Source organism: Cnephaeus nilssonii, assembly GCF_951640355.1.
Source record: "Cnephaeus nilssonii genome assembly, chromosome: 6".
In the NCBI taxonomy this organism is placed as follows: domain Eukaryota; kingdom Metazoa; phylum Chordata; class Mammalia; order Chiroptera; family Vespertilionidae; genus Cnephaeus; species Cnephaeus nilssonii.
The window spans coordinates 50,588,045-50,612,160 of record NC_137077.1 but is presented as its reverse complement, the minus strand read 5'-3'; the positions used below and the strand labels follow the sequence as shown (position 1 = coordinate 50,612,160).

At 48.5% G+C, this 24,116-nt stretch overlaps 3 protein-coding genes across 5 annotated transcripts; 1 reads left to right on the top strand and 2 right to left on the bottom strand.

Annotated features, from left to right (window-relative positions):
- The first annotated feature begins 1,708 nt into the window (after positions 1-1,708).
- Positions 1,709-12,363, top strand: AAAS (aladin WD repeat nucleoporin). Of its 3 annotated transcripts, none has more exons than XM_079775748.1 (16): positions 1,709-1,982; positions 2,660-2,787; positions 4,703-4,758; positions 5,062-5,153; positions 5,323-5,369; positions 5,857-5,955; positions 6,252-6,395; positions 9,609-9,729; positions 10,295-10,419; positions 10,842-10,902; positions 11,035-11,125; positions 11,333-11,426; positions 11,511-11,578; positions 11,710-11,791; positions 11,902-11,986; positions 12,113-12,363. In XM_079775748.1, exons 1-16 carry the CDS (start codon positions 1,860-1,862, stop codon positions 12,335-12,337), a joined length of 1,641 nt encoding a protein of 546 aa, XP_079631874.1. In that variant the 5' UTR covers positions 1,709-1,859; the 3' UTR covers positions 12,338-12,363. The 3 variants fall into 3 exon arrangements, with proteins under 3 accessions (XP_079631874.1, XP_079631875.1, XP_079631876.1); XM_079775749.1 differs by lacking the exon at positions 1,709-1,982 and adding an exon at positions 2,137-2,272; XM_079775750.1 differs by lacking the exon at positions 1,709-1,982 and adding an exon at positions 2,139-2,267.
- A 256-nt stretch (positions 12,364-12,619) lies between these two features.
- Positions 12,620-19,583, bottom strand: MYG1 (MYG1 exonuclease). The gene is made up of 7 exons (XM_079775751.1): positions 19,315-19,583; positions 19,049-19,161; positions 15,076-15,235; positions 13,459-13,608; positions 13,260-13,382; positions 12,962-13,143; positions 12,620-12,840 (listed from the first exon to the last, which is right to left on the bottom strand). The coding sequence occupies exons 1-7, from the start codon at positions 19,525-19,527 to the stop codon at positions 12,642-12,644; spliced, it is 1,140 nt and encodes a 379-aa protein (XP_079631877.1). The 5' UTR covers positions 19,528-19,583; the 3' UTR covers positions 12,620-12,641.
- A 197-nt stretch (positions 19,584-19,780) lies between these two features.
- On the bottom strand, positions 19,781-23,395 carry PFDN5 (prefoldin subunit 5). The gene is made up of 6 exons (XM_079774658.1): positions 23,251-23,395; positions 22,964-23,066; positions 22,648-22,679; positions 21,668-21,742; positions 21,218-21,323; positions 19,781-19,959 (listed from the first exon to the last, which is right to left on the bottom strand). Exons 1-6 carry the CDS (start codon positions 23,320-23,322, stop codon positions 19,886-19,888), a joined length of 462 nt encoding a protein of 153 aa, XP_079630784.1. The 5' UTR covers positions 23,323-23,395; the 3' UTR covers positions 19,781-19,885.
- Positions 23,396-24,116: the final 721 nt, after the last annotated feature.

The window sequence follows — 24,116 nt, the reverse complement described above, 5'->3', positions numbered from 1 at the left end:
TAGTGGGGAGTGCGCTAGGCCTGCGCTCCAGTCTCCCTAGAATCTGCAAGTTGTGAAAACCATTCTAGGAACATTGAATAAGGAGTACGGGGAAGGCGGTGTCGGAATGTGAATACACAGAGCCCAGTTCCTCCTTCCAGTTCCCATCACGGGCTAAGAGGCAAGCACCCACCCGCTAATTATAACACAGCCTCTTGGTGAAAATCAGGCTTCGTCAAAGGGAGGTGGAAGTTGCAGGCCCAGGCCATAGTAACTTCTTGGGGGTATCTTTGGGTTGGATGGTGTCACGCCTGAGGCAAAACAAAATCTTTGTGGTGGGTTCTCAGCGCTTTCCACTAATCTGTCACAGACTCCCTCTACCTCCAAACCCGTCCTGCTCCCCCTTCCCAAGGAGAACTTCCCCAACTAGTTCCCCAAAGGGTTTTTACATTATGCTCTGTAAGCCTTCTGGGACTTCCCAGGCTACAGTGAAGGGATCTTGCAAAATTGTTCTGTGCGGTATCACCTGGGAGCTTTTTGGAAATTTAGCTTCACAGGTCCACTCAGAATCTGCATTTTGGCAAGATCCTCAGATGAGTCCTATGGCCATTAATTAACATTCTAGAGTCCTTGTTTTCTGGTCTGGGAATAACTCTTGGTAGAAAGGAGCAGCAGATACAGAATCTAAGAATGCTAAACTATAATGCGCCCTAGAACCTACCATGAGATGAGCAGTTCTTGGGAGTGAGGATTGTGCCTCGAAAATTTCTCTGTCCCATCCTAGCCGGTTTGGCTCAGTGGATAGAGCGTCAGCCTGAGGACTGAAAGGTCCTGGGTTCGATTCTGGTCAAGGCCATATGCCCGGGTTGCAGGCTCAATCCCCAGTTTCTCTGTCCTTGGAATGTGCTCATTAACATTTGTTAAATGAATGAACCAATGCCTAAGTCGTTTAGTCCATGACAGTTATGGCTAATGATCTCTGATATCTGTTTAGCCGTTTATAATTTATTAAATGGCTTCATTTCCATTTTGAATGGGAAACAACCACATGAAATAATTAGGACACTGCAAGTGAGGAAGCGGAGGCTTAAAGAATTCAATGATTTTTCCCAAGGTCATGTAGCTGTAAGCCGAGGAGCCCCTATTCTGCATTAGGCTCCTTGGAGTTAGGTAGAATAAGAGCAATTTCACTTATTCTGAAGTTAGAATGCCTGGTTTTGATATTTTTAGGTCAGGTTTCTCAGTGTCTTGTTCTCCTCAGGGGGTTGTTGTAAAGATTATACAAGCGCTTATAACAAATGCTCAGGAAATTCTACTGTTTTCCAACTGTTCCCCCCTTTCCTTCCAGGACGCCTAGCCCTGTGGGCCCTAGGTTCTGGCAGCCAACACTCTCGCTCTCAATGACTTTTCTTCTCCTGGAGGCTTTCCAGCCCATGTGACCGTCTGTGTCTTCCTCGGTGCGATTCACAGTCCTGGGAGGGTTAAATGAGGTACTTCCCTGAACGTGGCTTATTTGGGGCTTTCCAAGCGCCAAGAGAGTGGGAGACTGTATTTGGGAATTCGGAACTGGGAAAAACAGCAGCCACACAGGAAGAAAACAAAAACCTCCCAACTAGGGGTTGGCCCTGCGGACGTGTCCAAGCCGTTTTCCCTCCAGCCGCTAGGCGGCGCGCGAGGAAGCGCTAGAAGTCTATCCCCCCGCCCCCCACTCCCGACTGCGCAAGCGTCCTTTTTCTTCATTATTCTCTTCACTTCCGTTGAGCTTTGCTTCGCTGTTTGTCCCAGGCGGCTACCCGTACGCATCCGAATCTAGCCCGGGAACTAAGAGAGGCGCTGCATTCGCGAGTTTGCCGATTCCGGACGTCTTCAGGACCGGCCTGATGTGCTCCCTAGGGTTGTTCCCTCCGCCTCCGCCTAGGGGCCAAGTCACCCTATACGAGCACAATAACGAGCTGGTGACAGGCACTAGCTATGAGAATCCTCCTCCTGACTTCCGGGGCCAGGTGGCCGGGGCGAGGAGGGAGGGGACCTGCAGGCTGGGGGCGGAGTCAGGGAGAACCAGGGACCCGAGGCTGTGCGGTGGGGGCGGGGTTGGGGTTGCAAGTCCTCACATTGGCGGACTGGAAACTGCCTGGCCCGGGCTGGAGAAGAATAGAAGAGCGGGATGTATTTTAGGGCTCGGATTGGAGGATGAGGGGTGCTGAGAAGCTGTGGGGCAGGCCTAGAGAGAGTGGAGAGACTTGTGAGGGCAAACCTAGGGGATGTGAGGGTGCAGAAGTACTGAAAAGGTGGGGTCAGTATCTGGGAGAACTGGGAAAGCACAACTTGGGAGAGTTTTTGTTTTTTCCCCGTGGTGTTCCTGGGAAGGAAAAGGAAGAAAAAAAAAAAAAGGTCACTTATTGAGCGTTTACTCTGTAGGAAGGAGGCTCTGAGTTAGGTGTTCACAAATATTATAAGATTTAATCATCACAACAACCCTATGAAATTTTATTGTAGTTTTACAGATAAGGGAGCTAAGAGCTGTTTTCCGGTTTTTCAAGTGTTGTATTTGTGGAAATGGGAAATGGGTCTCTGGAGCCTCTTACCCTTAGTCCAGCCCTGGGTCAGAGATGGCAGGGAGTTCAGCAGAGATCTGGGAAAGAGACTGACTCATTGTCAACCTCTCATTTCTGGGCTATAGTGGATCAATTTTCCTGTCCTAAACCTGTCCAAGGACCCCCTGAAGAACCCTGGGAGGCTGGACCATGGCACAAGAACTGCTTTCATCCATCATCGGGAGCAAGTGTGGAAGAGATGCATCAATACTTGGTGAGACATGGCAAAGGGTCTCCTGGAGATGATGAGGTCACCACCCCTCTGCCTCCGCTGCTAGGCTCTCAGTCCTCATTGTAGAACTCAAGGCTGTGCAACAGTTTTTCCGTTTCAGCTCTAATGACTTGCTTTCTGATTTGATTACGTGAACCTGCTCCCTACTCAGCAAGGTTGGCTATAAGATTGCAGTGAATAATCTTGTGCCGAGGTCATTCATTTTGCACATGTAGGCGTGGAGCCATACTGCCTGGATTAATTTCCTGGCTGTGCCACTTCTAGCTGTGTGACCTTGGGCAGATTACTTATTCTCTCTGTCCCTCAGTTTCTTCATCTGTAAAATGGCACCTGTCTCACAAGGTTATAGTGATGATTAAATGAGTTAGTAGAGGTAAAACACTTAGAGAACAATGCCTGGCCCATATGAATCCGCTCAAGAGTTAGCTATTATCATTGTCATTTGTAGAGTGAATTCCTACAAATGAAGTAGCTGGTATCAAAGGGTATGTTCATTTGTAATTTCATGTGCTGTTGTCAAATAGTCCTCCTTTGAAATTGTGCATACGTAGCCCTAGCCGGGTTGGATCAGTGGTTAGAGCTTGGGCAAGGTTCGATTCTGGTCAAGGGCATGTACCTCCGTTGCAGGTTGCAGGCTTGAGCCCCAGCCCTAGTCCGGGCACTGGGGTGCGAGTGTGGGAGACAACCAGTTGGTGTGCCTCTTGCATCGATGTTTCTCTTCTCTCTCTCCCTCCCTTCCATTCTTTCTAAAAAACCCAAAAAAACAATGAACAAAATATCCTCTGGCCCTAGCCTGTTTGGCTCAGTGGATAGAGTGTCGGCCTGTTTACTGAAGGGTCCTGGGTTCACTTCCCGGTCAGGGCACATGCCAGGGTTGCAGGCTTGATGCCTACCTAGTGTGGGGCATGCAGGAGGCAGCTGATCCATAATTCTCTGTCATCATTGATGTTTCTATCTCCCTCTCCTTCTGCCTTCCTCTCTGAAATCAATAAAAACATTTTAAAAAAAGAAAAGAAAAAATGTCAAAGAAAATAAAAGAAATTGTTCATATTTATAGTCCTACCAGCAGTGTACGAGAGTGCTGTCAAACTTTAGTATTTGGGCCCTAGCTGGTTTGGCTTAGTGAATAGAGCATTGCCCTGCGGACTGAAGGGTCCCGGGTTTGATTCTGGTCAAGGGCACATGCCCGGGTTGTGGGCTCAATCCCCAATAGGGGGCGTGCAGAAGGCAGCCAATCAATGATTCTCTCTCATCATTGATGTTTCTATCTCCCTCTCTCTTCCTCTCTGAAATCAATAAAAATATATTAAAAAAAAACACCAAAAAAACTTCAATATTTGGTATTACAGTTTGGTTTAATTTGCATGTCTCTTTGTATGTGAGTGAAGTTAAATATCAATTCATTGTCTGAAAGTTATTCAGTCCTGGGCCCTTTCTCACTTTCTGCCTCTCCAGCTGCTGCTTCTCTTCCTGATGTCCCTTAGATGTTGGTGTCCTGGGCTGGACTTGCAATTGATGCTCCACACCTGGGTGTTCACTTGTCTGCCAAACACCCCCTCTAATCTGCAGCCAGACTGATCTTTCTAAAATGCCTCTGCTGAATAATCCTCCCATGGCTTTCCATTCACTGACGTAGGGCTAGTCTTTATTCCTTGACTGGCTCACAAGGCCCTGAAAGGCATCTGAGCCTTAGTTGCCTAATTGGTAAAATGTGCAGAATGCTCATTTTAGTGTGATAATTAAATGAAAGAACAATATATAAAGTGCATGGCACATAGTTGCCACTCAATAAATGTGAATTCTCTTATTTGTAATACATGTTTATTGAGTGAATGAATGATATTTGTAGAAGGTAGACTGAAGAGTATTCTGACTCACAGCTTCCTCTTCTCGTCAGGCGTGATATGGGCCTATTTGGGGTGCTGAATGAAATTGCTAACTCGGAGGAGGAGGGTAAGTATTTCTCCCTCCAGCCCTCTCTAGTTTTGCTATTGGCATCACCCCTTCAGTCTCCCTAACTCATCTTGGTACCTGTTGGCCCAGCCCCTTTCCCTTTAGCCCTGTTTTCCCCGGCCAGTTGTCTACACTGCTGCCATCTTTACTTCTCCCCTCTACCTACCCCGCATATCCCAGAGTGGGCGTCCAGAAACACTTATTCAATAGAAGGACCTGGGGAGTGCTCATCCCTCACCTAAGAGGGTGCCCAGTTAGACCCCTGTGAATGGTTTAATCAGAGCTGTTTTCTCAACCCCTTAGTGTTTGAGTGGGTGAAGACTGCGTCCAGTTGGGCCCTGGCACTCTGTCGATGGGCCTCCTCCCTCCATGGGTCCCTGTTCCCACACCTGTCTGTAAGTTTAGCTTTCTCCCCTGGCCCTTCCCACTCCCACCCCCCTCTCCATTTCCTTAAGGGCGGGGTGGGGTGGGAAACTTGCAGAAGGTGGGTGTGGTCCAGTGGGAACATTATGGGGATTAGCTCCTTTTGTCCCAGTGCATCCTTGATCCGATTTGATCTTACAGCTCAGGAGTGAAGATCTGATTGCTGAATTTGCCCAAGTCACAAATTGGTGAGTGTGCAAGCTCTGAGGCTTTGGTAGGAAGGAAGTCCTGAAACTTGCGGCTTCTTTTGGGGAGAGGGAAGTCTATGCACAGATTCCTCCCACCCCTTTCCTGACTGCCTCCCACATTCTCACTCCTTCTACCTCCCCTCAAAAAATAAAACAAGCCCTAACTGGTTTGGCTCAGTGGATAGAGCGTCGGCCTGCGGACTCAAGGGTCCCAGGTTTGATTCCGGTCAAGGGCATGTGCCTTGGTTGCGGGCACATCCCCAGTAGGGAGTGTGCAGGAGGCAGCTGGTCGATGTTTCTCTCTCATCGATGTTTCTAATTCTCTATCCCTCTCCCTTCCTCCCTGTAAAAAGTCAATAAAGTATATTTTTAAAAATAAAACAAAAAGTAAAAAACAATAATGTTCTTAGTGAAAAGGAATCTGAACTTCTGGGTTGGGGTAAGGATAGGTATAGATTTGGACTCTTCATGCTCATTCCTGCCCCAGGTCCAGCTGCTGCTTGCGGGTCTTTGCATGGCACCCCCACACCAACAAGTTTGCGGTGGCCCTGCTAGATGATTCGATCCGCGTGTATAATGTTAACAGGTATGTGGGGCCTTCTGGGCAAGCTCTGACTCTTCAGTCTCCATGGTTTAGTCTCCACTTCCGTCTCCCGCCTTGGTCTCAGGAGGGCCCTGCAGTTCCTGGGCCTGGTCCACAGGGCTCCTTCTAGAACTGGATGTGTCCTCTATCCTGATGGAACCTTTATCTGATCCTGTCCCACAATACCCCAGCCCTGCGTAATGAGCTTTCTTCTCTGTAGATTTGCCTCTCAACTGTACTCAGTTCCTCTGAGCCTGAGTGTTCCTGTTTGGACTCAGTCTCCAACCCTTTCTTTGCAGCACTATAGTCCCCTCTCTGAAGCACCGGCTGCAGCGAAATGTGGCAGCTCTGGCCTGGAAGCCCCTCAGTGCCTCTGTCTTGGCTGTGGCCTGCCAGAGCTGCATTCTCATCTGGACCCTGGACCCCACCTCCTTGTCTACCAGGTGAGTCCCACTCTGTCTTACCATGGCCTAAAGGCTGTGGCCCTGCTAGGTGTAGTCCGGAGGTCTCAAAGGAGAAGTTCTTTGTCCTCACAGCAGTTCCCACGGGAGAAGTAGACCTAAGGTCAAGGTGGAGGTGCTAAATACTTTAATCTAGAGAAAGGGACAGAAGTAGGGGCTTCTGGGATTCTGGGAAGTATATATATCTATGAATTAAGGAGTGGAAAGACTGTCTCTTTTAGAAGACTGTCAGATACAGGTTTAAAGGAAGGTGGGAAGGGAGTTAATATGGATATAAATTGAAACCAATGAAAAATAATCCCCAGGAGAATTAACTAATATAAAACCAGAAACTTGTTCTTTAAGTTATGAATAAAGAAAAAAACCTTTTGGTCAGCCTTGTTGAGGTAAAAGAAAATCAAAGTACATATGCTATTTCCAGAATGGGAATGGAGAGATAACCACAGATATGGAAGAAAATGGAGTTATTAAAGAATGTTATATACATGTTTAGACTAAGAGATTTGAAAGTCTAAAGGAAATGTTCACTTTTCTAGCAAAATATAAACTACTGAAGTGGATTGTTGAAGAAATTAAAAGGGATGAGCTCTACCACTAAAAAGATGCCAGGCTGACATTGTTTTATGAGCGTTTTATCTAATTGTCAAAGAAAGATCATCTCCATGCTATTTAATTCAGATCATAGAAAAAGTAGGAAATCCTTCTGATTAATTTTTTACTTTTAATAAACTTTATTTTGGCATAATTTTATTTATTTATTTAATTTAAAAAAATTGATTTCAGAGAGGAAGGGAGAGGGAGAGAGAGATAGAAACAGAAACATCAGTGATGAGAGGGAATCATTGATCCCTTCAGTCCGCCGGCTGATGCTCTATCCATTGAGCTAAATCAGCTAGGGCGATGATTAGATTTGTAACAAAGATAGTGGAGAGTTTTGATATATCCATCATGCAATTTCCCCATTTTAAATATATTTCCATGTTACATTTGTCAAAACTAAGAAACTGCCCAACCGGTTGGGCGTTGACCTATGAACCAGGAGGTCACAGTTCGATTCCTGGTCAGGGCACATACCTGGGTGGAGGGCTCGATCCCCAGTGTGGGGCATGCAGGAGGCAGCCGAGCAATAATTCACTCTCATTATTTATTTATTTTATTAATCCTTACCTGAAGATATTTTTAAAAATATATATTTTATTGATTTTTTACAGAGAGGAAGGGAGAGGGATAGAGAGTTAGAAACATCGATGAGAGAGAAACATTGACCAGCTGTCTCCTGCACACCCCCTACTGGGGATGTGCCCGCAACCAAGGTACATGCCCTTGACCGGAATCAAACCTGGGACCCTTCCGCAGGCCGACGCTCTATCCACTGAGCCAAACCGGTTAGGACCCTGGGGATATTTTTTCCATTGATATTTTTCTTAGAGTGGAAGGGAGAGGGAGAGACAGAGAGAAACACCAATGTGAGAGAGATGCATCAGTTGGTTGCCTCCAACACATGCACTCAACCAGGGCTGGGAGCCTACAACCGAGGTATGTGCCCTTGACTGGAATCGAACCCTGGACCCTTCAGTACACAGGCCGACGCTTATCCACTTAGCCAGAGCAGCTGGGGCTCATTATTTATGTTTGTCTCTCTCTCTAAAAATCAGTAAAAAACATTAAAAAAAAAAAAAAAAAAAAAAAGCTGATGCAAAACTGAAATGCCCATGCCTAAATAAATTATGGTTATTTGTTCAGTAGAATACAGGGGAGCTACCGAAAAAAATAAGATAGGTCTCTATGAACTGGAAAGGTAACTATGATTTACTGTAATGTTAAAGCATAAGTTGTAGATCAGTGGCCTAAGAAGACCTCATTGGAGCTAAAAGTGGTTATAGTTAAGTGGAAAAGTGGTTATAGTTAAGTGGAAAAGCGAGAGGGTGGCCCTAAATCAGGCAGTGGCCTGTACCTGTCAGGTCAAATATGTGGCTCTGGAGATGCAAAGCTAAGGCACAGTGGTACCCTCAAGTAGTTCCCAGCCTAGTGTTGGAGGCCAACCCCTAGGCAGCATTTTTTTTTTTTAAATTTCTTTATTGATTAAGGTATTACATATTTGTCCTCATCCCCCCATTCCCATCCCACACCTCTCCCCATGCATGCCCCCACCCCCATGTTGTCCTTAACCACTGGTTAGGCTCATATGCATGCACACAAGTCCTTTGGTTGATCTCTCCCCTTTACCCCCACCCTCCCCTAGGCAGCATTTTTATGGCAAGCAGAAAACAATGCAGGAGCAGAGGAGGGAGGCTGATTTAAAAAAAAAAAAATGTTTTTATTGATTTCAGAAAGGGAGGAAGAGGGAGAGAGAGAAACATCAATGATGAAAAAAATCATTGATTGGCTGCCTCCTGCACACTTCCTACTAGGGATTGAGCCCGTAACCTTGGGCATATGCCTTCAACCAGAATTGAACCTGGGACCCTTCAGTCCGCCACTCTATCCACTGAGCCAAACCGGTTTTGGCGGGAGACTGATTCTTATAAGGAAAGGCAAAAACACAGGTTTTGCAGCACAGGATGAGTTCTGGGGAGTGGCAGATGATTCTGGCGAGAGAAGAATTAAAAAAAATTTTTTTAAAAAAAATATTTTATTGATTTCTTACAGAGAGGAAGGGAGAGGGATAGAAAGTTAGAAACATTGATAAGCTGCCTTCTGCACACCCTCTACTGGGGATGCGCCTGCAACCAAGGTACATGCCCTTGACTGGAATCAAACCTGGCACCCTTCAGTCCACAGGCCGAGGCTCTATCCGCTGAGCCAAACCAGTCAGGGCTGGCAAGAGAAGAATTTATACCAGGCCCCTCTCGCAAGATGGTCCTGTGGGAAGAGGGCTGTCTTCTCTGGTGGAGCATGACATCTCCCCAGCTTACCAATTCTAGCTTTACTGGTCAGAAAGTTTTCTTTCTCCTTGAGGACTATAGTGAAAGCTTACTCCCTTTTACCCATTTTCCTCTATGGACCTACTGGTGGTGACATTGCCTTTCCTTCCTTATTTTTATCTTTAACCTGCACAATCCTTATTCATTTCTCCAACCTGGATTTGAGCTCTGAGGGGCCATTGGGATTTGGAAATTTTATCAGGAGGCAAGGAAATAAAATCAGGGGCTTTCTTCATGTCTTCTGACTTCATACCCTATTTCCTCTTGGCAGACCCTCTTCTGGCTGTGCCCAAGTGCTCTCGCACCCTGGGCACACACCGGTCACCAGCTTGGCCTGGGCCCCCAGTGGGGGGCGGCTCCTCTCAGCTTCACCTGTGGATGCTGCTATCTTGGTAGGTTGGTCCCCATGCTTTTGGTCATTGCAGCCACTCCTCAGGTTGAGGAAAGAGCCTTCTTTGCCTAGTGGTGGGCAATGTCCTTTAGGAAGGAGAGGGATAATTGTCCATCCAGTCTTAAACTTACCTAGGGAAGGAGCTGCATCATCCAGACTCAGATGGTAAACATAAAACTTATTTTTCCTCCTTTTTCTTGGTTAATCCTCACCCGAGGATGTTTACTCTATTAGAGTGGAAGGGAGTGGCGGGGGAGACAGAGAAACATCGATGTGAGACACATCGATTGGTTGCCTCCTGCACTCGCCCCGATCAGGGCTGGAGATCAAGCCTGCAACTGCAGTATGTGTCCTTGTGCCCTTGACCAGAATCGTCATGTGACTCTTCAGTCTATAGGCCAACGCTCTAACCACTGAGCAACTGGCTAGGGCATATTTCCTCCTGTTTTAACAGCCCTTTCCTGCTCCCTCCCTTTCTGGTTCTTTGTACCTTAAAGAGGGGAGCCCCTGTGAGATGATAGGGGTGCTTGAGTTTCCTGTCTACTCTCTTGACCCCCCTCTCCTAGGTATGGGATGTCTCAACAGAGACTTGTGTTCCCCTTCCCTGGTTTCGGGGAGGTGGCGTTACCAACCTGCTCTGGTCCCCAGATGGCAGCAAAGTCCTGGCTTCCACTCCTTCAGCTGTCTTTCGGTGAGTGGGAGGAGGACAGAGGGAGGGCAAGAATGACCTGGAGAAAGGCACTTGGCTCCTGGAACTTGAAGCAGGAAGGATCTTCTGTCCTCATTCCTTTTTTTTTAAAATATATTTTTATTGATTTTTTACAGAGAGGAAGGGAGGGAGATAGAGAGCTAGAAACATCGATGAGAGAGAAACATCGACCAGCTGCCTCCTGCACACCCCTACCGGGGATGTGCCTGCAACCAATGTACATGCCCTTGACCGGAATCGAACCTGGGACCTTTCAGTCCGCAGACCGACGCTCTATCCACTGAGCCAAACCGGTTTTGGCCTCATTCCTATTCTTTGACCTGACCCCGGGACTGACAGAGGGAGTGAAGTTTAAATTTTGGAACCAGAGGTCCTAAGCTGTGATTTGCTTCTCTCTGGTGCAGAGTCTGGGAGGCCCAGATGTGGACTTGTGAGAGGTGGCCCACTCTATCAGGGCGATGTCAAGTGAGTTTCAAAGAAGCTGGGGAGGAGTTGGGCCCCTGGTTCCCCAAGCTTATCTCCCCGCCCCCTCTACTTCTTTCCTCTTACATTCCCCTGTAGACCACCCTTTCCTTGCCTTTTGCTTCCTGATCCCAGACAGGCTGCTGGAGCCCAAATGGAAATCGGCTGCTGTTCACTGTATTGGGGGAACCACTGATTTACTCCTTATCATTCCCAGAACGTTGTGGTGAGTTGGGGGAAACACTTCAGAGTGCAGACCATCTCTGGGGTAGTCAGAGGGAGGCAAGAACCCTCTGGAATGTGCTACTCTGAAGGATAAGGGAAGTAAAGCAGCTTGGGAGATGAGAGGTGTTGATGCTTGTGATGGAGAGGAGGCAGGGGACAAGTCAGATGCCCGTTTCCTGTACTTAAGAGCCTCTGCCCTTATCTACAGGTGAGGGAAAGGGGCGTGTTGGAGGTGCAAAATCAGCAACGATTGTGGCAGATCTGTCAGAGACAACAGTACAGACACCACATGGAGAGGAAAGGTGAGCTGAGTGGGTGAGGGGGAGAGGCAGTGGAATGTGAGAGATCGTGCCGAGCCCCCCCCAACCTACTGTTCTGACCCACAGACTTGGGGGAGAGGCTCACTCCATGGTCTGGGACCCCAGTGGGGAGCGTCTGGCTGTGCTCATGAAAGGTAAGAGGTGGGAGGAGGGACTATGCTCAGGCCCTAGCCACCTTACCAGAGTGTCCATGCCCTGGCGGCAGTTCTCTGCCCCTGCCCTGGGATTCGGCCTCTAGATTCCTTCCTGCATACATTTCTTACAGGAAATCCCCGGGTCCAGGATGGTAAGCCAGTCATCCTCCTTTTTCGCACTCGCAACAGTCCTGTGTTTGAGCTACTTCCTTGGTAAGTGCTGGGCAGGCCATTAGATCTGGGCTCCTCATCAGCCTTCCCTCACTAAACCCACATCCCACCTCTGCCTCTAGTTGCCTGCTTATTGTTTCTTCTCCCACTAGTGGCATTATCCAGGGAGAGCCAGGAGCCCAGGCCCAGAGCATCACTTTCCATCCTTCCTTCAACAAAGGGGCTCTGCTCAGTGTGGTGAGTAGACCAGGCTGGGGGGTTTTCAGGAGTGAGATGGAGGAGCTGAGGGCCTTGGCTGCTGTGTGGCTCTGCCACATGGCCTTTGAGCCCAGCCCGTAAGACTTTTCTTTCTCCTTTCCGCAGTGCTGGTCCACAGGCCGAATTGCCCACATCCCTATGTACTTTGTCAATGCCCAGTTTCCACATTTTAGCCCAGCGCTTGGCCGAACCCAAGAGCCCCCAGCTGGGGGTGGGGCTTCTATTCATGATCTGCCCCTCTTCACTGAGACATCCCCAACCTCTGCTCCTTGGGACCCTCCCCCAGGGCCACCACCTGCTCGGCCCCACTCTCCTCACTCCCACTTCTAATAAAAAACTTCTTTCTGTGTTTCCCACTCAATTATGAGATTCTTCTCAAGGGAACTGCATTAGGGTATGGTGAAGAAAAAAAGGCATGGACTTTGGGAGTTTGTCAAGTTATTTAATCTTAGGAACTGGATGGTTTTCAAATGATTATGCAAGAAAAGCGGAGAAAATACCAAAAGTCCTGAAGGTCTAGCATGGGCTCTGGCACGAAATAGATGTTTCGCTTCCTCCAAGTTCCAGCAAGTTCCCAGGATGGTGCAGGTTGGTAATGTGGCAAAGACTTGGTCAGTATGAGATGGAAGAAATTTTATTGGATGAGGGGATGTGAAGGAGATGTAAGTGCTGGGCGCTGGGCCAAGGTGGCACGGGCCATGCTCAAGGCACCCTCTCGGGTGCGGTGCCCACCAATGAAGCCGCTGGCATGGACAAAGATGCAGCCAGGAATTCCACTGACCTGGTCCAGAGCCTCATCCCGAAGACCCCGCCATGACTCTGGCAGGGGCAGCCTACAAGCGAGCAGAAAGAGCAAGTTGGTGAGAGCAAATGGAGGCCTTGAGGAACTGAGAGGGGGAACAGGATAGAGGCCAAGGCTATGGCCTCCTCTACAGGGCTGCAACAGGGCCTCACCTGCTCTGGAATGAATGGAGCTCCTTGGGCACACACTGCACCCGCCACTGTCCAGCCTGGTCAGTGTAGATAACAAAGGCAATGGTGACTGGGGGTGACAGCCCAGATTCCAGGTGGTAAAGGTGCTCTTTCCAGGGGCATCCACCTTGTGCCAGCTCTATTATCTCCCCGCTTGGGTCCACCTGAAAGGGAAGTGGGGCGTGGCTGGAAGGTTCAGGGTAGGAGGAGCCTCTGCTGACCAGCAGCCCACCAGTAGTCACTAATGCCTGAGCCACAATGCCTCCTCCCATGCCGGTACCTGTAATCGCTGGGTCAGGGCCTCTTCCACCAGGGTCCGGGCTGGCATCCAGCTGTGCTGGTAGAAGTCTAGTCTCTGCAGAAACTCCTCCCGAACCAGATCCATTGCACGCTTGAACCCCGCCTGGGAATCATAGCCACTCTCATTTCCTCCCCTGAGGTCTTACATGCCTCGTTTCCTTCCCCTGGGCCCTCCTTACCTCGGTGTCTTGGTTGGTCTGGTTCCAGGTGGGATTAAGCCGGGCAACCCGGGCACTCAGTGTAGTGGTCAGCGCATATCGAGGCTCTCCCTCCCACTGGGAGATCCCGTTGTCCACTGCATCCACCTCCTCCACGAAGTTCTCATACATCTAAGGCAGCAGCAGAAATGCTTTTAGGGTACCTACCACTTGCACGGTAAAGTTTTACAGGCTTCAAAGTTATGTGTATACACTCTTTTATTTAATCTCAATGCAATGAGCCTGTGAGGATCTCCCAACAACTGGGTGAGGAAAGGGGAATTGGGGTATCTAGTAGCTTGCTTACAGTCAGAGCTAATAGTGCTGGAATTTGGATCCCCTGATTTCTCATCCAGTGCTCATTCTATCACCCAGGCCCTAGCTGAGGCAGCATGTGGGGAGGAGGCTGCTGCCTTCTGAGCAAAGATCTGGAGTTCCAGGAGGGGCTCTGTGGGATGGATCTCTGTGGCTGAGGGAGGGTAAATCTCTAGAGGGGCTGAGTAGGCTACTCAGTGACCTGTTTCATGAGGCCCAGGAGGGTCTGGCCAAGCACAGGAGTCAGTTGGGAGAGAATAGGTCTAGACATCAAGCGCTGGGGTGTGGTCCCAGAGAAGTCCACGGCGGGCTGCGTGGCATCAGCAGTTGCTGCGTCTCCTAAGCCGTAAGAAATGGTGGGACAATGCCTCAAGAGTTTGGGGGCAGAAATGATATGGGAGATCGGTGTTCAAGGCAAAATTGCCCTACAAAATAGGCTTACATATCAACACGTGTGGTATGTGAAAAAAGCATCCTCAGGGAGAGCCAAAGAAGAAACTCCTCTATGCCCCGCCCCTTAGTCTGGACCCCAACCTGATAATCGGTTAAAACTTGGGTGTAATTTAGTTCAGTTGCTAAGAAACCCCTCAGCAGAAGGAAAAACTAACCCAGGCAGTCTACAACCTTAGCATTCTAGCCTCCAATTTAACCATTCATATTTTTTTTACTTTTTTGGCTCATATTAATGCTGAGCCATAGGGGCAGGTAAGCCGAGTCAGAGAAGTGAACAGTCTGTCTGCAAAAAGCAGCTGGCGGAATCTGAAGTTTGACTTTGAACTTCACAGGAGCAGGGTCTAGTAGGTGTCCTCGGAATCACTGATCCGACAGCACGCCAGGGCCGCTAGCCCTGTGCCTTCCCCAACAGCAGGAATCTGAACTGCTTTCAGGAGACGCTGGTGGAACCTGAAGATGTTTTCATAATCAGCCTTCCCAACACATGTGCCTCTGGTGAATTACAGTGGTGCCTGATATGCTCCTCTCCCCTTTCAGGCAGCCAGAACCTGAGCCACATGCTTCCAAACATCAGCAGCCTCCTCTATTGCCAAGTTGTTGGACAGTCATTTTTATGTATGTCAGGCCAAGAAGAAGACTGGAAACACTGCTTTATGGTTTTCAAAGCTCTTTTCCACGTTACTTCTCACCACCACCGCATGCCCTTGTGAGATGAGCCTGACTGAGGGAGACAGTAGTGGGCTAGCTATGGGCTGGGACTCTGACGTGAGTGCCACTCCCAACTGGCCTGGTGGAGATGCATGTGTGGGGCATCTGTCCTCAGGTCCCCACCTTGTCATAGAGGGTGCCCACCATGCTGTCCTCTTCTATAGTGCCCAGCAACTGGGCCAGCAGCTTGTGCCCGAAGTGCAGATAGATGAGTCCCGCACTGCTCAGCTTGGTCTGCCATGGCTTCCCAGGACACAGGGAGCTCATGGTCCCTGAGAAAGACCTGAGGAGCACAGGGAGGGGGGCTGAGGCAGCGTGGCCCCAGTGAACCCCGTGTATGTGTATGTGCATGTGCATGTGCATGTGCATGTGCAGGCACAACGTGGGGCAGGAGGCTGGGGAATACTGCAGGAGCGGGAAGAGAGAGCCCAGCTGGAGAGGCTCTGGCTTTTCCGTAAGGGTCACACAGACCGCAGCTTAAAGTCTCTGTGCATGCATTCGAGACGGTAAACGCAATGCGTACAACATGCCAGGCTTTGGGTTTAGACGTTGGGGATAAAAAAAACAGACCATGTCCCTGTCTTCACGTTTACCTGCTAACGGCAGACAAGACAGACAAACAAACAACCAAGTGAATGCTGTAGCTATGTTATAAGCAAGGAAGTGTGTGTGTGGGGGGGGATTTAGAGAGCTTTCAGGTCATACCTGAGCAATGAATTTATGGGGTGTTCACCAGATAAAGGGTGAGAAACGACATGTACACGGCTAAGAGGTCTCTTCATGGAATTGCAAGAAAGGAGCTTGGGTGTGAGAGGTGGGTGGTAAAAAAAAGGTGGAAGAGCAAGCAGGGGCCAGGTCATGGTAGGCCTTGCATGCCATTCTTTGGAGTTTGGACTTCTATTTGTATGTAATGGGAGCCACTGAGAGACTTTAAGTAGTCAAGTGCATGTTAGAAAGAGCACTGTGCCAGCCAGCATGGAGAATAGATGCAAGATTACCTGCAGTGGTCCGGGTAAGTGAGGAAAGCAGGAATGTGAGTAGCAGTGGAAAAGTTATTAGGGAATAGGGAAAAGTTATTAGGGAAGTAGAAACCATAGCTATAATTTGTAAATACTAATTAGAATCACCTAGGGAGCTTATTATTATTTTTTTTAATGATTTTTATTAAATACTGAGTAAATACAAAACGTTTTAATAAAATACATATAAGGTATAGCCCTGGCCAGTGTTCTCAGTGGTTAGAGCCCTGGCCCATGCACTGAAGGGTTGTAGGTTTGATTCCTGGTCATGGGCATGTACCTGGGTTGCGGGTTTGCTCCCTGCCCTGGGTTGGAACACATGTGGGAGGCAAACAGTCAGTGTATCTCTCATATCAATGTTTCTCTCTCCCTCCCTTCCACTCTCTCTGAAAAGCAATGGAAAAAATATCCTCATGTGAGAATTAACAACAATATATATATGGTATAAAGACTAGTAACAGCCCTAACCGGTTTGGCTCAGTGGATAGAACTCAGCCTGTGGACTGAGGGGTCTCAGGTTTGATTCCGGTCAGGGGCATGTACCTTTGTTGCGGGCACATCCCCAGTAGTGGGTGTGCAGGAGGCAGTTAATTGATGTTTCTCTCTCATTGATGTTTCTAACTCTCTATCCCTTTCCCTTCCTCTCCATAAAAAAATCAATAAAACATATTAAAAAAAAAGAAAAGACTAGTAACAGTCCAGCCAGTGTGGCTCAGTGGTTGAGCATCAACCCATGACCCAAGAGGTCTCTGGTTAGATTCCTGGTCAGGGCACATGCCCAGGTTGGGGGCTTGATCCCCACCCAGTAGGGGGCATGTAGAAAGTAGCTAATCGATGTTTCACGCATCAATGTTTCTATCCATCTTCCTTCCTCTCTGAATTAAAAAACCCCACACATGTTAAAAAAATTTAAAAAGGCTAGTAACAATAACCCCCCAGGGGAAGTCCAAAAAGAAGGAAAACTGCCCTGGCTGGTGTGTTAAGTGGTTTGAGTGTCGGTCTATGCACCGAAGGGTCACAGGTTCTATTCCTGGTCAAGGGAGTCAAAGGCAAATACCTGGGTTGTAGGTTCGATCCCTAGTGCCCCGAGGCAACCAATCAATGTTTCTCTCTCTCTCCCCCTACCCCTCCCTTCCACTCTCTTTGAAGATCAATAGAAAAAAATATCCTTGGGTGACAATCAACAAAAACAAAAAACAAAATAAGCAAAACTAAATTAATGGTGGAAACAGACGTGCTAAACTATACACAAGGGTACGATGAACACAAATCGAGATACTGTTTACTTTGAAGGAGGTGGGGAGATGGGATAGGGAAGAAGCACATAGGGACAGATTCAAAGGAAATGTTCAAATTCTTGGGTGGGGAGACTAGTTCATGGGTGTTCACTTTATGTTTTATATTCCAGAAATGTTTGTGTTTTTCTTTAACATCTTTTAATTGATTTCAGAGAGGAAGGGAGAGGAGAGAGACTGAAACATCAATGATGAGAGAGAATCATTGATTGGTTGCCTTCTGCATGCCCTCTAATGGGGATCAGCCCGAAACCTGGGCATGTGCCCTGACCAGGAATTGACAGGACCCTTCAGTCTTCAGGCTGATGCTCTATCCACTGAGCCAAACTGGCTAGGGCCAGAAATGTTAAATCATTATTTTATGTGTCAAATAGTGCATAATTAAATTTTTTTTAAAAAAAATCCTCATCCTAGTTGCCCGTTGATTTTTATTTATTTTCTTTAAAAAACTATTTTTATTGATTTCAGAGAGCAAGGGAGAGGGAGAGCGAGACATCAATGATGAGAGAGAATCACTGATCGGCCACCTCCTGCACACCCTCCACTGGGGATGGAGCCTATAACCTGGGCATGTGCCCTGACTGGGAATCAAACTGTGACCTCCTGGTTCATAGGTCGACACTCAACCACTCAGCCATGCTGGTCGGGCTATTTTTATTTTATTTTATTTATTTTTAATATTTTTGTTGATTTCAGAGAGGAACGGGGGGGGGGGGGGGGAGCGAGAGAGAGAAATATCAATTATGAGAGAGACTCATTAATCGGCTGCTTCCTGCACGCCCCACTACTGGGGATTGAGCCTGAAACCCCACCTTGACTGGAATCAAACCGAGGACCTTTTAGTCCGCAAGCCGACGCTCAACTCACTGAGCCAAACTGGTAAGGTCTTTCCATTGATTTTTAGAGAGAGGGAAAGACAGAGAGAAATATCGATGTGAGAGAAACACATTGATTGGTTGCCTCCTGCAGGAGCCCAGACCAGGGCTCCGGCCGGGGAGGACCCTGCAACCAAGGTATGTGCCCTTGACCAGAATCGAACAGGGGGCCTTCTGTCCGCAGGCTGATGCTCTATCCACTGAGCCAAACCAGCTAGGGCCTACATAATTTTTTAAAGAAAGTACCAGTATGTCAAATCATTAGAAAAAAGGAAATAAGAGTCAATAATGTCAAGTCCCACCAAGAGGTACGTTAAGGTGAGACTCTTAGCCAGTAACCTGAGCTGGTGTTGAAGTCACTGGTGGCCTTTTCCTGAGCATTTCCAGTGGCGAGAGACTGGCAGAGAACCAGCTGAATGAATGACATGAATTGGAAGGGATATGGAGCCAGGGTCAGCTCTTCTTTTGAAGAGTGATAGTGAGAGATTAGGCTGTAAATACTGGAGGGTTCCCTGCTAACATCATTTATGAGCATGTACACTTAATCCCTCACAGATAATCACTTTAAACAGTGTGGTGTACAAGAGAGGATCTTGTATCTATTTCTATTTTCAAGATGAGAGATGCCTAGCTAGAGTTGTAAGTTATTGGCAAAAAGCAGAAACAGTACTGGTGGGGGAAAGTCTGACGGCCAGAGAAGGAGGTGAGCTGGGAGGGGCATGAGGACTGACGAGGAGCCAAGGGAGACCCGGGCAGGTTAGACTCAGGGAGGTCCCAGGCCAGCTAGATGGCGGAGAGCTAGGATGGAAGGCTGTAGTGGGACGGGACTCAAGAGTCTGCTTTCACGGAGGGCTGAAGTGGAGCACTGAATCAAGCTGAAGCGAAGGAAAGGTATGTGGGAACCCACCTCTGGTGATGGTCATATCGGTGTCTCTGAGGGTCGTACTCGCCACCCACATCTACCACGACGTCGCAAGAAGCCAGTTTTTCGGGGTCCCGGGTCCGCACAATCTCTGCATCCTGTAGGAGGAACCCGGGGTGAGGAGCTGCCAGCGCGGGTAGGGGGTTAATGCTAGGTTTCTAGGGGAGTCGGGAAGGACAGGAGGGGGCTCGGGCCGCCCCAGGAACCACAGACCCAGTGAAGGCCCGCGGGCGGCCCCAGGCGCACCGTACCTGGTACTCCGGTAGGAGGCGCAGCAATGCGCATGCCAGGGCTTCATCGCAGTGGAAGGTGCCGTTGTGCGTCCCTATTCGGGGCGGTGCCATGAGGCTGCAGCGGGGTCGTTTGGAGGGCTGGACGCACTCCAGGCTGTGCACGCGGTGCCGGACACGGAGGGGCGGCGGCAACAACAAAGGTAGGAGTCCCCGCGGGAAGCGGCATCCCATGCAGCTTCTCCGGTGCGAGGGCGGGAGCGCCGAGCCGGAAAAGGAAGTGCCCGCGCAGCCTCACTTCCGCCCGTCAGCCTTTCCCACGGCTCCAGGCCCCGCCCAGCGCAAAGGCCGCCCGCTCCTCCGGGGGTCAGACGGAGCCTCCAAGATAAGCCCTGCATCAGGCTCTGGGGAGGGGCACACTCTCGACCCCTGCCCTCCCATCTCTTCACCAGTCCCTTACTGATGCAAGAATAGACCAACATTCTGCTCGGCTGGAACATTTATTGGCATCAAACACAAAACCCTTCTCTTCCCCACCACAAAGTCCCAGGCCCTGGAAGTAGGGTCTCTGCCTGGTTTCTGAAACAGGATCTCAGGCCTTGGCCGCCTGAGTTGCCCCCAGGGCTGTGAGCTGCTGAATCTTCTGGCTCATCATCTCCATGACAGCTGTGGGGGGAAAAAGTCAGACGGGTCAGGAGCCGAAGGGAAGAACCCAGAGTTAAGGAAAAGTGACGGAATTTTAAGGAGTGGTAGACACCAACTATAGTTAATAAAACTTTTAACACAGTGATCCACTACCGGAAATTTGGAATCTACAATGTATCAGTAAATATGCAAACCACTGGGATATAAAAATGAACAAAATACAATATTAAGTGAGTCAGATATAACCAAAAATTATAACGTGAAAATATTTTCGCCTTTATTATTTTTTTAATGTGTATTTTTATTTTTTAAATAGGTTTTTATTGATTTCAGAGAGAGGGAGGGAAGGAGAGATAGAAACATCCATGATGAGAGAATCATCCATCGGCTGCCTCCAGCACACCCCCTACCAGGGATGGAGACCTCCTGGTTCATAGGTCCACGCTCAACCACTGAGCTACAGTGGCCGGGCTATTTTTGCCTTTAGAATAGTGGTTCTCAATCCTGACTGTGTTACATAATCACCTGGGGCATTTTACGAGACCCATGCCTTACAATTTGACTACCATCACCTGGGGCATTAAAAATAAAATATCGAACCCTGGAATCCTTGCCCACCCCTAGCCCTCACCACTACCCAGTTTGATTTAGTTTGTTTGGAGGGGGCCCCAGGCTTTCTTTTTTTAACATATTTTTGATTTCAAAGAGGAAGGGGGACGGGGGGGGGGGGGGAGAGAAAGAGAGAGAGAAAGAAACATCAATGAGAATCACTGATTGGCCACCTCTTGCATGCCCCACACTGGGGATCGAGTCTGCAACCCAGGCATGTGCCCTGACCGGGAATCGAACCCTGACCTCCTGCTTCATAGGTCAATGCTCAACCACTGAGCCGGCTGGTGTAGCTCAGTGGTTGAGCATTGACCCAGGCTTTCTTTTCAAACTCCCTTGGTGATTCTAATGTATAGCTAGGGCTGCAATTGCTAGTACTTAGTTAGGGCTATTTCTTTCTTGTGTGTTCATTTACATGTATCTTTTCCCCCATTCAATCCCTATTAAGAACACAGACATGATTTCTTTCCTCTAAATTTCTCAAACACCTAACCCAGGAGTCTACAAATAGTGGGTATGTAATACACTGAATCTAGAGAATAACACAAGACACAAAAGAGAAAGCTATGGTTTTAATCCAGCAAAGGGGACATCCCCATGGTTCACACTGCAATCCATGTTCTTTATCATGAGGTACAAAGGATGAAGCGGTGCCTCAGGCCAAGCTTACCCTGTTTCATGACATGCTTCTCTTGAAGGGCTGGTTGGATTTTCTCCATTTGCTTGGTGAGAAAGTCTATTTTCCTCTTGAAGAAGTCCTTGGCATCTTCAGCTGTCTAAAAGGTCAGAGGTGAATGAGGGGCTAAGAGGATTGGCCAGTGTTTCAGTGGTTAGAGCATCGGCCTGCACAATGAAGGGTCACAGGTTCAATTCCCGGTCAAGGGCATGTACCTGTGTTGCAGGTTTGATCCCCTGCCCAGGTTGGGTGTGTGTGGGAGGTACCCAATCGATGTGTCTCTCTCACATCAATGCTCTTTTCTCTCACTGCCCCCCCATGTCCTACTCTCTAAAAAAAAAAAAAAAAAAAAAAAAAAAAAGGACACCCCATGCTCTCTCTACATCTTCCCCTAAACTTCCTTTCCTTGCTCAGAGGGCCATGTACCTGGTTCTTAACACTCACCTTCTCTACATAGTAGCCAGTTCCCACATCGATGAGCACATGTTCTACATCATGTAGTTTCCCAGGGACATACATCTGAGAAGCATCAATTAAGGGAAAACTAGCCCAGCATGAGCCATGATTCCTTGTCAGCCTAAGACCCTCTTTTCTAAAAAGCTACAAGGCGCAGGGACTGGATAATCTGTAGTCTTTAGAATTATACCTGTACACTCCAAATGTGGAGACAGCGAAGTTGGTTCCTTCTGGAGAAAATGACAAACACACACTGAGACACTCTCTTGCCCTGATGCCATCTCCCACCCTTTAAGAGCCCCTCCAGAAAGACTAGATACAACATTTTCTTACTGCTGTAGAGTAGCGAAAGTGAGAAGCCAGCCCCACTTCCCCTCAACACCCCCAACCACAAACTAGCTAATTCCTGATGGATTTAATGTTCATTATTTAGGCAATCCCTAGTACACTATTATTTCGGTGTTCCTCTCTCAGCCTGTCAGTTCTCAGACTACAGTTTACAGGTGTCCTGTTGTCATAACTTGATCATTCAAGTAAAACACTCAACAGGTAGACACAATCCAGGTTTTGTAGTAACCACAGTTTAGGAATAAGAGCCACAATTAAACTGAAATTGAGAATTAATAATCTGAGTCAACCCCCTTGTTTCTATATCCTATTCTTCTATTGCTTATGTGTTCTAAGTTATTAGTAAAAGCGTAAACCACGTTTTATCTTTATATTAGATCCTATCTTCAAACGAAAAAGGGAAATAGTCACACCTCAATTACATATACTCTTCGGTGCTTACAAGGCAATAGCTAGATGTTGGCCCCAGGATATAGATAGGAGAGCTAGGCAGTGTGTCTAGTAAGAGCTCTCAGAATCATGGGGCACTCTGGAGTCATCAAAACTACCCCCACCCTTTTTGGAGGGGGAGGGGTACAGGAGCGAAGAAGAGGGCAGGATAGTTCCTCTGGAAAGGATACAGAACTCGTCAGTGGGACAAGTAATTCTTTCCCTGTGAAGGCAATCAAGACAAACATCTGGGGAAGGCTGTCAGCTCCAACGTTAAGACGTTAAAGGGCACCGCGCAGATCGCATGAAAAGAACGGCAACGGGGGCACCAGGAGCAATGTCCTGTACATTTCAATTCTAGGTGGGCAACATGCAAAAGGCTCACAAGAGGAACAGAACAAGTAATGGAGCGTTTCCTCGTCTCAGGGAAGGAAGACTGGTTTAGGAGGCGGGACCAGAAGCCGCTCGCCGCACCCCCCTGGCTGCCTCCGCGCGCTCCCCCCATACCCTCATTGCTCTTGTTCAGCACGTTCAGACAGTCCTTGGCTTCCACGTACTTGGTCTGCACCACCTTGAGCTGGGCAATGGACGTGGACAAGAACTCCACCTCCTACAGAGAGCAAGAAAGAGAGTCAGCGTGGCGCTGGACGGGGAGAGGGGCGCCGCCGGAGAAGGGACGAGGGTTTCGCAGGGGAAGGGAGGCCGCCCAAACAGGGGAGTGGGGAGGGGGCGAGGGCGTTCGCGTGGGCAGGGGGTGTGAGGCGGGAAGGAGTGTCTCTGCGGCCCGTCCCCACCTGGTCCAGCTGGTTCTTGAGCATTTCCAGCTGCGGAAGACTCAGCTCGGTGATGTTAACCGACTGCGCCATGTTGGGAAGGAGGACTAGAAAAGCTGAAACCGGCTCCTCGAGCAACGCTCTAGCCGTCCCCTGCGCATCTCGATGGCTGCGCCAGGAGGCCTGCCGCACCGGACATCTCTATGGTCCTCCGGCTGGGACGGGAAGCCAGAGTCCGCCTTCTATTAAAGGTAGCGGCGTGATTTTCATCAAACAGAGCAAGTCTAGCGTAGTAAAGTTGTAGCTGACACGACTGCTGCTTCAAGAGCTTAAAAATCTTTAAAATAGTGAGGCCATAACTATAACATTACAAAGCAATGTATGCAACTCCACGTGTGTGGCATAAACCTAGTGACCGATTAGCCAGGAAGCCGGAGGAGTTCTCTGGTCAGGGGGATAGCATTGGGAAAGGGGTGCTTTGGAAAAATTAAGTAGAAGAGAGTGGTGGTAGAGAGGACAGTGAGGAGGCACGTTATCAACCAAGTACAACACCCGTTTATTTATTATTTAAATACATTTTTATTTATTTTAGAAAGGAAGGGAGAGGGAGAGACAGAAACATCAACGATGAGAGAGAAATCATCAGTCTCCTGCACACCCCCTATGGGAATGAGCCTGCAACCTGGGCATGTGCCCTGACTGGAAATCCAACATAACTGTGACCTCCTGGCTCATAGGTTGATGCTCAACCACTGAGCTACACTGGCCGGGACAGCACAAGTTTATTAATCAATACATAAGTTATAGATGTGAGGGATACATGAACGTGTAAGATATGTTTCCAAGGAAATTAACAATCTAATTGGGGTGAGAAAAACTATATATAA

Excerpts from the sequence above, each read along its gene's own strand:
- MYG1 (XM_079775751.1), bottom strand. The coding sequence starts at position 19,527 with ATGGGATGCCGCTTCCCGCGGGGACTCCTACCTTTGTTGTTGCCGCCG. Across the intron at positions 13,383-13,458 it reads AGACCAACCAAGACACCGAG|GCGGGGTTCAAGCGTGCAAT; the intron begins GTAAGGAGGGCC and ends TATGATTCCCAG. Across the intron at positions 12,841-12,961 it reads CTCCATTCATTCCAGAGCAG|GCTGCCCCTGCCAGAGTCAT; the intron begins GTGAGGCCCTGT and ends GCTCGCTTGTAG.
- AAAS (XM_079775748.1), top strand. The coding sequence starts at position 1,860 with ATGTGCTCCCTAGGGTTGTTCCCTCCGCCTCCGCCTAGGGGCCAAGTC. Across the intron at positions 11,579-11,709 it reads TCTGGCTGTGCTCATGAAAG|GAAATCCCCGGGTCCAGGAT; the intron begins GTAAGAGGTGGG and ends CATTTCTTACAG. Across the intron at positions 11,792-11,901 it reads GTGTTTGAGCTACTTCCTTG|TGGCATTATCCAGGGAGAGC; the intron begins GTAAGTGCTGGG and ends TTCTCCCACTAG.
- PFDN5 (XM_079774658.1), bottom strand. The coding sequence starts at position 23,322 with ATGGCGCAGTCGGTTAACATCACCGAGCTGAGTCTTCCGCAGCTGGAA. Across the intron at positions 23,067-23,250 it reads TCAAGAACCAGCTGGACCAG|GAGGTGGAGTTCTTGTCCAC; the intron begins GTGGGGACGGGC and ends TGCTCTCTGTAG. Across the intron at positions 21,324-21,667 it reads CTGGCTACTATGTAGAGAAG|ACAGCTGAAGATGCCAAGGA; the intron begins GTGAGTGTTAAG and ends CTGACCTTTTAG.